Source organism: Triticum urartu, chromosome 5A, assembly GCF_056163025.1.
Source record: "Triticum urartu cultivar PI428250 chromosome 5A, HENAU_Tu73, whole genome shotgun sequence".
Taxonomy (NCBI): Eukaryota; Viridiplantae; Streptophyta; class Magnoliopsida; order Poales; family Poaceae; genus Triticum; species Triticum urartu.
This window is the reverse complement of record NC_141877.1, coordinates 349463704-349477812: the sequence shown is the minus strand read 5'-3', so window position 1 is coordinate 349477812 and position 14109 is coordinate 349463704. Positions and strand designations below refer to the sequence as shown.

Sequence of the window (14109 nt, the reverse complement as noted above, 5' to 3'; positions counted from 1 at the left end):
TGTATCACATCATTCTCCTAATGATGTGCTCCCGTTCATCAAATGACAACACATGTCTATGGTCAGGAAACTTAACCATCTTTGATTAACGAGCTAATCAAGTAGAGGCATACTAGGGACACTTTGTTTTGTCTATGTATTCACACATGTATCAAGTTTCTGATTAATACAATTCTAGCATGAATAATAAACATTTATCATGATATAAGGAAATACAAATAACAACTTTATTATTGCCTCTAGGGCATATTTCCTTCATCAAGTGCTCGTATATGTACTCTATGTTCGAATTCATTGCTTCAAAGAAAGGACAAAAAAATTAGCACGAACATTTCACCAAACACTTGTCAGACGTGGTGACCCCTGTAGGGCGGATGGTGCCTGCGCGGCGGAGGACTAGCGGCATGACAACCGGGTGTGGCGGTGGAGACCGCGGAGGTCCGAAAAGGGTTTGACGGGGCGACCGGGGTGGTAGAGCGGCGATGTCAACGAGGGAGGAAGCGGATGCAAGAAGGAGGGAAGGATGAAAGCGCGGGTCCGGAAGGGGTCTTGGGTGAGTCGGGGGTGTCGGAGTCCAACGTGGCAACAGTCTGGACTCCCGCAAAGCTTTCCTAATTTGCTTTCGGTTTGCAGGGAGACAGACAAGCAAATTAATCCACGAAACAATGTGGGACGATGTTGGATGACAAATTGCACCCGAATAGCTTGATCCAGACGTTTCCTATGTACTCCATCTGAAATTATTTGTCACGAAAATGAATGTATCTAAATATATTTTAGTTTTAAAATCTAAACACACTCATTTTTATCTATTTCTACGACAAGTAATTAGGCCTAGAGAGAGTAGTATTTTATTATTTTTCACACTGTCAGCGTGACTCACGCATGAAAATTGTTGGCGACATACAGTTTGCTACTCCTTGCCCGGGCCCACGCTCCAGTGTCCAGATAAGCGAGCGCACGGGTCGCCGGTCGAAGCGGATATGCGGCACGCCGCTCTACTTGCCTTGCTTCCATCGCCGCGTCTTCTCTCACATAAACGCACGCTTCCATCGGGAAAAGACAGCGGCGCGTAGCAAAGGAAACACGGCGAGGCCGGCGATGGATGTCAAGTGCCGGCGTCTGGAGGGGAAGGTGGCCGTCGTGACGGCTTCCACGCAGGGCATCGGCCTCGCAATCGCCGAGCGCCTCGGCCTGGAGGGCGCCGCGGTCGTCATCTCCTCCCGCAAGCAGGTCCAGCCACACCCCTCCTGGGGTCTCGATTGCGTCGGCCGTGTGGTTTGCTTTCTCTGATCGAGTGGTTTCTTGGCGCCGCAGAAAAACGTGGACGAGGCGGTGGAGGGCCTCAGAGCAAAGGGGATCACCGTGGTCGGGGCCGTCTGCCACGTCTCCAACGCCGAGCAGCGCAAGCACCTCATCGACACGGCCGTCAAGGTGAGATTTAGGCTGTCTGTTCTTAGTTCGGTGGTGGTGGTGGTAGGGTGAGAGATTTCCTTTGACAGTGCTGGGGCCTGGGGCTCTTGGGTTACAACGTTGTCAGATTCGTTACTTGGGAGCTGCGATTTTAAATAGATCGGCACTCTACAGTGGAATTTCGGCCCGGGTGAGGTGTTGGTTTACTAGACTGTGAGTTGTTCCCAAATGTTGACCAAATTCTGCATACCATTCTTGTTGGCTGTTAGACAAAATAGGAGAGGGCGAAACTGCTATTCTGCGACCCTGTTTGTTTCAGCTTTAGGCGAAAAATCAGAAGCTGAAACAAACAGCTATTTGGAATCAGCTTGCCATTGAAGCTGGAGCTGGATTCAGGCCATTTTCAGTGTAATTGCCTGAAGCACGTCCAAGTGTACTTCAGTGAAGCAAATCCACAGGTGATTCGAAGCCAACTGAAGTTGAAACAAAGAGGGCCAGTAGGGCGCGAATGTTCAGCTTGGAGGCTTGAAATGTGACACGCTGCTGGCCATTTGATTGCGTGTTGCGGCCATGTGTTTGTGTTTGTGATGGAAACGTGGTTAACATGGAAGGACCAGTGGGTGTTGCGCGATACGGCTGTCGCGCTGTAGCAGTATCCATTCTGAATAAAACTGTTTTCTTTTGAAACCAGAGCTCTCATTTGGAGAGCAGTACATGTGTATCCACAACTATGGCGATCGCTGTATTATTTTTGTTGCTGCTTAGTCCTACTTATATTTCTCTGCGTCTAATGATGTAGGAAGAGTTCATGGTTAGCATTTCATTTTGGGTGCATCTGAACTGTTTTTTTTTATCTTACCACAATTACGAGCTGATAGTTTGTGCTCATATCTGAAATACTTTACTGCATCTGCATGTATACTTATGATTATTGCAGCCAGGTAGTATTGAAATGATTGTGGTAGTAAAAAAGTTGTAATGTCCCTGGAGATAGAATGGGGAATTTTTTAGGTGGATAGAACATGGATTTAGGATATAAGAGAGTTAGTTTGGGGAAGAAGAAAGAAGAAATAAGAATTGGGGAGCGGATATTTGTACTCTCATTTGATATGCAATACCATTACAGTAGAAGGCTTTATAAATTGACACATCCCCACAGATATTGACCTGAATCACGTTACCAGCATGTGACACGGATCTACAGATAGCGACCTGAATCACAGCACCAGTTTGTGACACAACCCCACAGGGTCTGAAGATCAATATAAAGCAGTCTCATTTCCATCTCTCGCCCTTGCTATTTATGTCTTCTCTTAGCATCAACATCAGGGTGATCCTGCCCCAGTACAGGGCTGGTCCATGACAAAAAAATAATAATTATGTTACTGCAGAATTTCGGACATATTGATATTGTTGTCTCCAATGCCGCTGCAAATCCTTCTGTGGATAGCATACTAGAGATGAAAGAGTCAGTTCTTGACAAGCTATGGGATATTAATGTCAAAGCTTCTATTCTTCTACTTCAGGTGAATTAATGCTGCATTCTAAATCCTAATTTACATGTTCTATAAATAACTGTCGCACAAGTAATCACTTCCCATTTTCCTTATGTTAGGACGCCGCACCACATTTGAGGAAGGGATCATCTGTGATACTAATTTCTTCAATTGCTGGCTATAATCCTGATGCAGCTTTAACGATGTATGGTGTTACAAAGACTGCCCTTTTTGGTCTCACGAAGGTATATGCTAATCCTTTGTGATTGTTGTGTTAGTGCACGCGTATTGATTCATATCAAAATTGTAAAGAATTGTGTGTTAGTGTGGTTAATACTCACTTCATTTCGATATACTCCCTCTGTAACTTAATGTAAGACGTTTTTGCATAGACCATGGAAGCATCGACTTACTGAGAAATGACTTCTTAATAACCCATTGAAAGACCATACCGGAACCACCTATGACCTAACCTCTTCAAAGCATTTAAGCAGGGGTGGAGAGTAGAAGCGTTGTAAGAACTGCTCTTGGTTCGCTGAATGGACAGACGTTTTGATGATGACTCTTGCTTTCATGGATAGATATAGCGAAATGGAAGGACTATTTATCTTGATAAATATATTGTATATAGGAATATATTTGTCCTAGGCAAGTTAATTGATGGACTTGCTTCAGGGGAGAGCATATATATAGGTAATCCACAATTTTATATGAAATTTATCTCATCATGAGACATGCTGCTTGTATGTGGTGCCACTTCGTCTTCGGAAAGCAAAGCTACCACTGACAGGGTGGGGGGATGCTCCTACAAATTAAGCAAAATTATCTTGTAATAACAAGCTCATAAAATTTACACTTTGAAAACCCGGGAACTGGAATTTTGTGGCTATAAATAAGCGATTGGATGTTGTCACTTGTCACCTTGAGAAAGTTTTCGAGTTCGATTCTAGGTTCCCTCCAAATCCTTACACACTACAGACATGCTTATGAATTGAGCTATACTTTTAAGTGCACAATTAATCAGATTCAGTGATTCACATCTGGCAAACGCCTAACTGTAATTTAGTGTCTACGAATGTGTGCACTGATGCGCAAGCTCGATAGAGTTCAATAGATTAGCATGATGAATCTTGCATTCACACATATGGTTAGATGTTGCACATCTACAGTTTAGAGTACCAGATAGCCATCTAACAGAACATTGTAAACTTTCATGACAGCTGAAGTTGTATTACAAGGCGGTTTATTCCCATCACTGGGTATTCATGTTGTAACTTTGTGACCATATTTTATTGTTAATTGTGGATTTTATGTACATGTGACAACTTATGCATGTGTGCACATGATCTTGAATTGCCTAGTTGTGCATCTTAAAAAAATCTGAGAAAAATTATGTGCAGCAAGTAAAACATTTGCACTTGCAAAAAGTGCGCACATACAAACAAATAAGACTAATAATAAGTAGCACAATTTTCTGTTTTTTTTTGCACCCATGCACATAAGATAATATTTGTGCACTTCTTTTTGCATGTGCGCTTGCTGCACATCATTTTTTTGATATTTGTTGTAGGGTGCATAAGTGTGACTTTCAAGTTCGTATGCAGTCACCCATAAGTGCACATATGCTTTTCCCCTTAGGCCTCTTTTGGTTCATAGGATAGGATTATCATAGGAATAGGAATCTTGTAGGAAATGAGATGACATGTATCTCAAATCCTATGAGTAGGAATAGGAAACAAGATGTCATTTGGTTGACATCAAAGGAATTTTTCCATTGAGTCTAGGCTCTTTTTTATTTTCCTATGAAATGTGGAGGATAGGAACCAATCCTATGTAGGAATAGGAATCCATTCCTATGAACCAAAGGGCTTTAAAGGAAAAAATCCTATAAAAATCCTATCCTCTAGAATTCCTATGAAATTCCTCTAAAGCAAAGGAGGCCTTAAACTGTCAGGATATACATTGTTTTACACCTGAAGAGGAATTTTCTCCACTGACTCTGTCCATATATGTATCCTTGTCCAGGCTCTTGCTACTGAGATGGGCCCAAATACCCGTGTTAACTGTATAGCTCCTGGGTTTGTTCCTACACGCTTTGCTGGTTTCCTCACAACTAATGAGACCATCGTGAGTAATTTCTGATATCCATCATGCTCCTTTTCTTGTATATGTTGGTATATCTGGTTGGTCATACTCATAACAAAGAGGCAAGACCCTACATCACTTGCAAGGAAAAGTGAATCAAGAGGGCAATTGTACATTTTGAAAGTTTCTTGATGAATAAGATTCATTACTAGCCACACATTTGCTGCCTTGTACTGCTGACACAGGCTTATACATAGAAAGCAAAAGCCTGCACATATAAATACACTGATTTTCTCATGAATTATTATGTTTCCCAACTATACTGCAATTAGTTTTTTACGAACAAGAAAGTAGATAAACTTTATATTTTGAAAAAAGTTCAAATTGTGCAGCAACTATTGCCAACATGGGATAACATTATAACTAACATTACTGTTGAAAAACGTGAAGGCACTATTTTTACTTTACACATGGAATGACCTCTGTCAAATCTCTGAAAGCAAGGGAGCACTCAGAAAAATGGTACAGTTAAGACACAGAATGAACAAGAGATTTAAAAAACACAACTCATTCCTTACAGAAATATAATTAGCATGCTGTAGGTTTAACGTCCAAATCATCTCAAACGATGTTGCACAAGCTTATCTCCAATCGGTGCTACCCCAACTCTAACACGTATATCATCATTTCAGACCCAATCCTTTCTTGTGTGGCCACATATCCATCTCAACATGTGCATCTCTGCTACACCGAACTGCTGGACATGTCGCCTTTTAGTTGGCCAACATTCAGTGCCATACAACATCGCATGTCGAATCGCTATCCTATAGAACCTGCCTTTTAGCTTTTCTCGCACCCTCTTGTCACAGAGGACACCAGAAGCTTGCCGCCACTTTATCCATCCAGCTTTGATTCGATGGCTCACATCTTCATCGATATCACCATCCCTCTACAACATTGGCTCCAAATGTCGAAAGGTTGCCTTCTGAGGTACCACTTGCCCCTACAACATTGGCTCCAAATGTCGAAAGGTTGCCTTCTGAGGTACCACCTGCCCATCAAAGCTAACCTCCTCCTCATGCCTAGTAGTACTGAAACTGCTTCTCATGTACTCAGTTTTAGTTCTACTAAGCCTAAAACTGCATCTCATGTACTCAATTTCAGTTCTACTAATCCTAAAACCTTTCGATTCCAAAGTCGGTTTCTGCGGCTCTTTACTTTATATTATTAACCCCCTTCAGACTATCGTTGACTAGCACCGCATCATCCGCAAAGAGTATACTCCATGGGATATCTCCTTGTATATTGTGAGCTCATCATCACCAAAGCAAAAAGATAAGCGCTCAACGTTGACCCTTGGTGTAGTCCTATTTTAATTGGAACACCATATGGGGGAGCTCAAACCAATGCAACAATGCAAAGCTAGGTCAAGCAACAGATGCTCAACTCACTCTCTCAGTCTCACAAGACGCAACTCAAGAAATTAGGAGATAGAGGGGAATCAATGGAGGAGATCAACAAATGACTCCAAGAGCCATCCACAAACCCCCCTTCACATAGAGGGGAGATAGGGGTTTGGGGGAGGTGATTTGTGGCTCAGAAGAGTGGTAAAAACATGTATGAATGGCACCCAAACCGGTGGGGAAGAAGAGCCCTTAAAGAGCCAACTCCCAAAAACTAGCTGTTTGGCTCAAACAGACCTTCTCTGGACACCCCGTGCCCATGGGCCCCGTGGGCATGGTACAAGCCCGTGGGCACGGGAGACCCCGTGCGCATGGCCTACCCAGAAACAGCCTACAACAGAAACCTAAACATGCATAAGTCATACGAACTCTGATTTTGATGATCTTGGGCTTGTTTTAAAGCTATGGACAAGCCCAAGGTCTACAGATAAAGAACCACCCAAGATTAGAAATAAAGAATGATGCAAAAATGCGAAGGTTTGAGCCCTCTACATACGACGTGATCAAGCTACTCGCCCGAAAGTCCCTCTTGATAGTACGGCTATCAAACCTATAATCCGGTCTCCCGCCAAGCCCCATGAGACCGGTAAAACTAGGGAAACCTAGCTAAGTTATACCTTTGCCTTGCGCATTCTGCTTCAGCTTGATAAGGACGTTAATGTTTGCCTCAAGTTGAAATCCTTTTCTTGACCACAATCACTTGGTGAAGATACTTGAATTGCTTCCCCCGATTGCAGTGAGGGAAGCCTTCACTTAAGCACATCTTCACATGTACATTATCACGAGGTGGACCGCAAGCTTCAAAGCATGTAATCTCCAGATGCTCATCTTGCACTTGCACCTTTCAATGACCATCACCACTTGATGTCGCTCATCTTGCACTTGCACTTCTCAATGACCATCACCACTTGATGTCATCCTTACATAGGCTACTTGAAATCTTTCTTTTGACACAAGCCCATGAGAAACACCTAACCCACATAGACATAACAAACATATAGCATGTGATTGTTCACAAAGCGCAATTCACAATTACTTACCATACCACTAGATCACTAGATGCCATGCGGTACATTGGTTGCGCTTGTGTATTGACCATCTAGTATTCAATCTTCTAGCTTCATCTTGGTCAACTAACATCTTTAGTCATGCTCCATCTTGGTTTTTAAAAGTCACAATGAACTTTTTATTTCGCTTCATTGCTTCAAGACTAGATCACCAAAGATTCTTTCATGACCATATCAAGTTTCACCATGGACATCATATTGGTCATCACTTGCTCTTCTAAATGCTCTATCACAATCTCTTGAGAGGCACAATGAATTATTCACTCTAGTAGCTTGCTTCAAGACTTGATCAACCAAAACCCAACACACAAACCCAACATGTTCTTGTCTTATAACCATAACTTGAATTCTTCCTTAAATAATTCTCTAAAGTCCTTGATCCTTATAAGCTCAAATATGTCAACCTTTGATATCCTCCAATGAACTCCACCTTGATCATATTTGGTTACGCATAGAGATCGATCTTGATGGCTTCAATAGATATCTCCAAAAAGACCAACTGGTAACCTCACTGGACATGAGACCCCAAGAGTAAAACCCTAGGCCCTGGCCGTGGGCATGGGGCCAGGGACCCCATGCGCATGGGGCATCTAGAGAGTTTAACACTCGACCTCGTGTGCACGGAGGTCAGGAGGCCCATGCGGACGATGTGTCTGGAGAGGAAGCCCATGCGGACGATGTGTCTGGAGAGGAGGCCCATGCGGACGATGTGTCTGGAGAGATTTCCCTGGGGACGAGGTAAGCAGAGAGGGATACCATGATGATCTCTACGTGAGTCTTTTGATGGAACTCTTCCCAAATCAAACCAATATGCTTCATGCATCACTATGGAACAGTTCTTCATGCAGGATACAATGCACTTGATGCTCCATATGAATTGTCATTCAATACCAAATCTTAGAGCATATCTTCATCTTTATGGCAATCATCCTTGAATCCATCCAATATCCTTAAGGTACCACCTATGGAATATTCCTTCAAATATATCTCCATGAAAGCATTAGTCCATAGAGATTGTCATTAATTACCAAAACCACACTTAGGGGCTACATGCACTTTCAGTATCATCAAAGGAGTCGTCCAACTCAATGGCTGAGCTCTCATTCTCTCCATTGAACAGTTTGTTGAAGTACTCTCGCCCTCTATTCTTGATCTCCTTGTCCTTAACCAGAAGTTGACTTGTTCCATTCTTGATGCATTTGACTTGGTTGACATTCCCCATCTTCCTTGTAGTTGTCCCTTTCGCTTCCCTCATGTTTAAACGCTGAAAGAGGCCCGACCCATTGCTTCACTCACAGCTCGCTTTGTGGTCTCTTTGTCACCTTGTACTTCTATATGTTGTCTGCACTCCTATCCAGGTGTAGGCGAACATTCTTTCTTCTCCTTAATAGCCTTTTGGACATCATTGTTCCACCACTAGGTAACCTTCGCTTCGCTTCTACTCCCCCTCTTCACCTCAAACTCCTCTAAAGCCACCTTTCGAACTCAAGTTGCCATCTTCATCCACCTATTGTTTGCATGACCTCCTTCCTCCCAAGAGCCCTCCTTAATAACCCCCTCCTTGAAAGCCTGAGTTGCCTCCCCTTGAGCTTCCACCACTTTGTTCTAGCGACTTTGGCGCACTTATTCCGCCGGACAGATATCCGAAAGCAGAAGTCAGCCAGCACAAGCTTATGTCGTGGGACAACACTCTCTTTAGGTATCACCTTACAATCTAGGCAAAAACACGTCTGTCTTCTCTTCTCGAGAGGATGAAATCAATCTGGCTAGAGCGTTGACCACCACTACAAGTCACTAGATGGGATTCTCTCTTTCGAAAGAGGGTGTTAGCTATGATCATGTCGTAGGCTAAAGCGAAGCTTAAGACATCCTATCCTTCTTGATTCCTACTGCCATAACCAAGGCCCCCATGCACTCCTTCAAAACTTGTGTTAGATGTACCCACATGGCCATTGAGGTCTCCTCCGATGAAGAGCTTCTAGCCAATAGGTACACTCCTAACCATGTCCTCAGGCCTTCCTAAACTCCCTCTTGGTGTTCTCATTGTGGCCCACTTGTGGGGCATATGAGTTGATAACATTGAGCACTAAGTCCTCAACAACCAGTTTGACCAGGATAATCCGGTCCCCTTGTCTCTTGGCATCTACCACTCCATACTTGAAGCTCTTGTTGATCAAAGATACCTACTCCATTTATGTTTGTAGTTGTCCCCATGTACCACAGCTTGAAGCCGGTACCCTTCACCTCCTTCGCCTTTTGTCCCTTCCATTTGGTTTCTTGAACGCGCAGGATATCAATACCTCTCCTCACGGCTGTATCAACTAACTCCCATAGCTTACTAGTCAGGGACCCTACGTTCTAGCTACCTATGCAGGTCCTACTAGGCTCGGCTAGCTTCCTTACCCTTCGCATTCGTCGAGTCAAATGCGAAGACCCTTGGCGTTGATGTAGCGCGGCACTAAGGATGCGACGACCCGGTCCGTGCTCGCTTATCACTAGATCAAAATCAAGATACGGCCCATCAACGGGGGGAGGGGGGGCTTGCCCATTTAACAGCACACTTGGGTTCCAATATGGCTCGTCGGTAAGATGGTTATGCCCCAACAATGTACTTCTGGGTTTCATCTCCATAAGGGTGGTTGAGTTTTGACATTGGCTCGATCATGACCCTCCTTCTTTACCTGGGCTTCGAACCGGCTATGATGCAATGACCCGTTCCTTGCTCACTTATCATCGTATAATTAGCAGGCTTTGTTATGGTCTGCCATCGAGTCATTGACACATCACGGGAAGTTGGAGAACCAATCCAATGGGCAGAAAGTAGAAACACTGTATGGTTGTAGTGGGTCTTCTCATACCAAAAAGCTATCTTGAGAGTTTAAGGACCCTCGACCAGTGTGAGACTTTTACCACAATCTCCCACTTCAAAAGATTAGTGTTATTAAATTGATCTTTGTACTTTCTCAATCATGGGTAGTTAGTTATCAGATGTGTTACATATTCATGGATGGCAATTGTAACTATATATGCCATAGTCAATATGATTATTAATATGGCGATTTCAATTAGCTAATGCATTGTTTTTCTTTCAATCTGCCAGAAATTCATTATTTTTATTTTACTTTAAGTACTCACTCATATCTTGCATTCAGTTGGTCTTTCTAGTACGGTAACAAGTTGATCTTTAAAAAAATGCTGTTTCAAACAAATACAATATAAAAATATATATTATATTTTATGAAAAATCTAGCAATATCAATTTGATATTGTCCATCTTGGTACTTTGGTAGTTCTTTCTAAGACTGCTTAGATTTTAAATGGCCAGGTTCTTCTAGATTCTTAATTTCTTTGATGTTCACTGTTATCCTAGTGCTTTTGTCATCTTACACATGGCACTGCTCTTCTCAGTCATAAATTAGGTTCTTACGAATGCAAGCTATTTCAGAACAATATTGTTGTCTGAATAGCTGTAGCTGTACCACCAAGTAAATTGAATGTATGTTTTCTTCCATGCATGTATATGTACCTAACCAAATAATTCTACAGAGAAATGAACTTATCGAGAGGAGCATACTTAAGAGATTGGGTAGCGTGGAAGACATGGCTTCAGCTGCCGCTTTCCTGGCATCCGACGATTCATCCTTCATTACAGCTGAAACAATTGTTGTTGCTGGAGGAACACAATCAAGACTATAGATAAGTTTTGAGGGTCAATCAGCTACAGTGTCATGATCAATAAATATAGTGATACTAGTAGGTCTAGTATACAACATTTCAAGCACGCTTAGATATAAACAAGATGCAGTGTAATAAATTTGATGTTGGGGCACCATACAGCAAGGACGAATGATAGTCTGTGGTCCGAACATGTATTTTTGTATAACCTGTGTGCATGTATAGGAATTGCGGTGAAGTGACAGAGTATGCCGCAGCATTTTATTTGGGGTTTCAGTTTTTCAGCGGTTTAGTGATTATTTTGAGCCAATGAAACATTGCAGGTTGAATTGCTGTACTTTGTCTCCCTGCCTCATTCATACTTGCACCCTTCCAGATTTCGAATGAGTCTTCAGTATGTCTTTATACTTTTGTTTTTCTTGCTTCGGCCTATTAGTCATACTTGGAATATTTGGCCTTCATTTTTTTGTCATTGTTAAGTTATTATTGCTGCATTGTTTGAGTCTAGGCGCAGTGTAGGGGTGGGTTAAGTTTTGGACTTACACAGTTCGTTACAACGGGCAACGTATTGAGAATTTCTATTTGGTGGTTTTTTTCTCGTAAACCTATATTTTGCTTGATTCAACCTGCAAGTCAGCAGAACATATTTGCAAAATAAATCAAGGTGGTAATTATTAGTTTATGAAATATATGATTTATGAGAGAGATATCAGTGAACAACAATCTAAACATATTAGTGAGCGATCGCGGGTGAAGGTGCAAGGGTGGTGTGAAAATTGATCTCATGGGCAGCTAAAGTTCTCAAGTCTCTGGTCCAAGCGTTCAAGCACTTCTGACCTATTCTCTGAGTTGTTTCAAACTCACAAAAGATTTTTGTAAGAAAATTACTATAACTGAGTCAAAGTACTGGTGGGCGTGATCATTCGACAAGAGAGGAATGCATTGGCAAAATTTGGAGAAAATGGCTATCTCTCAAGTCAAAAGGAGGGTCAGGCTTTAGGGACATGTAAATCTTTAATAACGCAATGCCTGCCAAGCAAGATTCGAGATTACATGAGAATCCTCATGGTCTATGTGTTAGGGTTCTTAAAGAAAGATACTATCCCGACGAAGGTTTCCTTACGCCGGGGTGCCCGATTGAAGCCTTGCCTACGTGGTTGGCTATCATATGTGGTCATCATGTTCGGGTTTGATTAGACGTCGAAAACGGGAGCATGATAGAAATGTGGCACGGCAAATGGATGGGGGGGGGGGGGGGGGGACCCGATGCAGATGCTATATTGGCTATGCCACAACCAAGATTGGCATGGGAGAGCTCAGGGATTTTTTTGGTGAAATCAGCCTACCGATAAATCATTGACAAGAGATGTAGCGAGGGTGTTGCTACTGATAGTTCTCGAGGAAAAAAGCATACGTGGAAGGCTTTGTGGAGGCTTTAGGTGCTTCCAAAAATCTGGGTGTTTTGGTGGCCTATGGTGAACAATATGCTGCCCAGCTATAGTACTGCACTGAAGACACATCCGAACGATGGTGATCTGCCTGTTGTGTAGTCATGAGGATGAAACTATGGGCTAGTTTGGTTTGAGACCTGGGAAAGATTTGCCTGGCCTGGAGCTTGCCTGAGATCAACCTGGAGACTGTTTGGTTGATGTCCTCCAGAGGCAGACTAGTGCCTGGCCTGGAGCATGTAGTATGGTAATTAGCCTGGTCGAAACACCAGGCACATTCGTTAGCCTGGATCAGGCGTGCTCCATCGGTCGCCTGGATCGTGCTTGATATTCTAATCGTACTTTTTCTTGTGGGCCAGCAACTTTTTACAAACTGACAAGAGAAATCATTGCTACGCTAGTTATGGACACAAACCAAACGTACCGCTCCCAGGCTAGCCTGGCCGGTAAATTTTTTGCATGTATCCAGGCCATGGCCAGGCTTCACTTTCTCCCAGGCATGAATGTCAGGCCTCGATCCAAACTAGCCCTATATATAGCCTGATGCCTTGCGACCATGGAAACCTATTTTGGGAGGTAGCAACAACATATTTCAATATCAAGCAAACCAAAGATGCACCCAAATGCTTGGACCGAAGATTTCTGGATGCTAGTTTGATGTCGAAGAAGGGCAACTATATGCATAATACTTATGTGGGCCATATGACATAGCTTGAACAACTATACCCATGACGAGGAGATACGTACTCATCGAGGAAATTGTTAGCTCACTGAAGTGTTGGGTAACATAGCAATAATTCAAAATTTTCCTACGTGTCACCAAGATCTATCTATGGAGTCATCTAGCAACGAGGGAGGAGTGGATCTACATACCCTTGTAGATCGCGCGCGGAAGCGTTCAAGAGAACGGGGTTGATGGAGTCGTACTCGTCGTGATCCAAATCACCGATGATCCTAGCGCCGAACGGACGGCACCTCCGCGTTCAACACACGTACGGAGCAGCGACGTCTCCTCCTTCTTGATCCAGCAAGGGGGGAGGAGAGGTTAATGGAGATCCAACAACACGACGGCGTGGTGGTGGAAGCAGCGGGATTCTAACAGGGCTTCGCCAAGCACTGCGGGAGGAGGGAGATGTGTCACGGGAGGGAGAGGGAGGCGCCAGGCCTTAGGTGTGGTTGCCCTCCCTTTCCCCCACTATATATAGGGCCAAGGGAGAGGGGGAGGGCGCAGCCTTGCCCCTTCCTCCAAGGAAGGGTGCGGCCAAGGGGGGGGGGAGGAGTCCATCCTCCCCAAGGCACCTCGGAGGTGCCTTCCCCCTTTAGGACTCTTCCTTTCCCTCTTCTCTTGGCGCATGGGCCTCTTGGGGCTGGTGCCCTTGGCCCATATAGGCCAAGGCGCACCCCCTACAGCCCATGTGGCCCCCCGGGGTAGGTGGCCCCACCCGGTGGACCCCCGGGACCC

The 14109-nt window shown here is 43.7% G+C and overlaps 1 protein-coding gene across 2 annotated transcripts; it reads left to right on the top strand.

The window, feature by feature from the left end:
• Positions 1–972: 972 nt before the first annotated feature.
• IBR1 (indole-3-butyric acid response 1) lies at positions 973–11536 on the top strand. 2 transcript variants are annotated; one of them, XM_048673747.2, is made up of 6 exons: positions 973–1233; positions 1318–1434; positions 2805–2939; positions 3029–3154; positions 4935–5036; positions 11071–11536. In XM_048673747.2, exons 1-6 carry the CDS (start codon positions 1102–1104, stop codon positions 11218–11220), a joined length of 762 nt encoding a protein of 253 aa, XP_048529704.2. In that variant the 5' UTR covers positions 973–1101; the 3' UTR covers positions 11221–11536. The 2 variants fall into 2 exon arrangements, with proteins under 2 accessions (XP_048529704.2, XP_048529705.2); XM_048673748.2 differs by lacking the exon at positions 4935–5036.
• Positions 11537–14109: the final 2573 nt, after the last annotated feature.

Coding starts and splice junctions, on each gene's coding strand:
- IBR1 (XM_048673747.2), top strand. CDS start 1,102: ATGGATGTCAAGTGCCGGCGTCTGGAGGGGAAGGTGGCCGTCGTGACG. Junction 1,234..1,317: donor TCATCTCCTCCCGCAAGCAG/GTCCAGCCACAC, acceptor TTGGCGCCGCAG/AAAAACGTGGACGAGGCGGT. Junction 3,155..4,934: donor CCCTTTTTGGTCTCACGAAG/GTATATGCTAAT, acceptor ATCCTTGTCCAG/GCTCTTGCTACTGAGATGGG.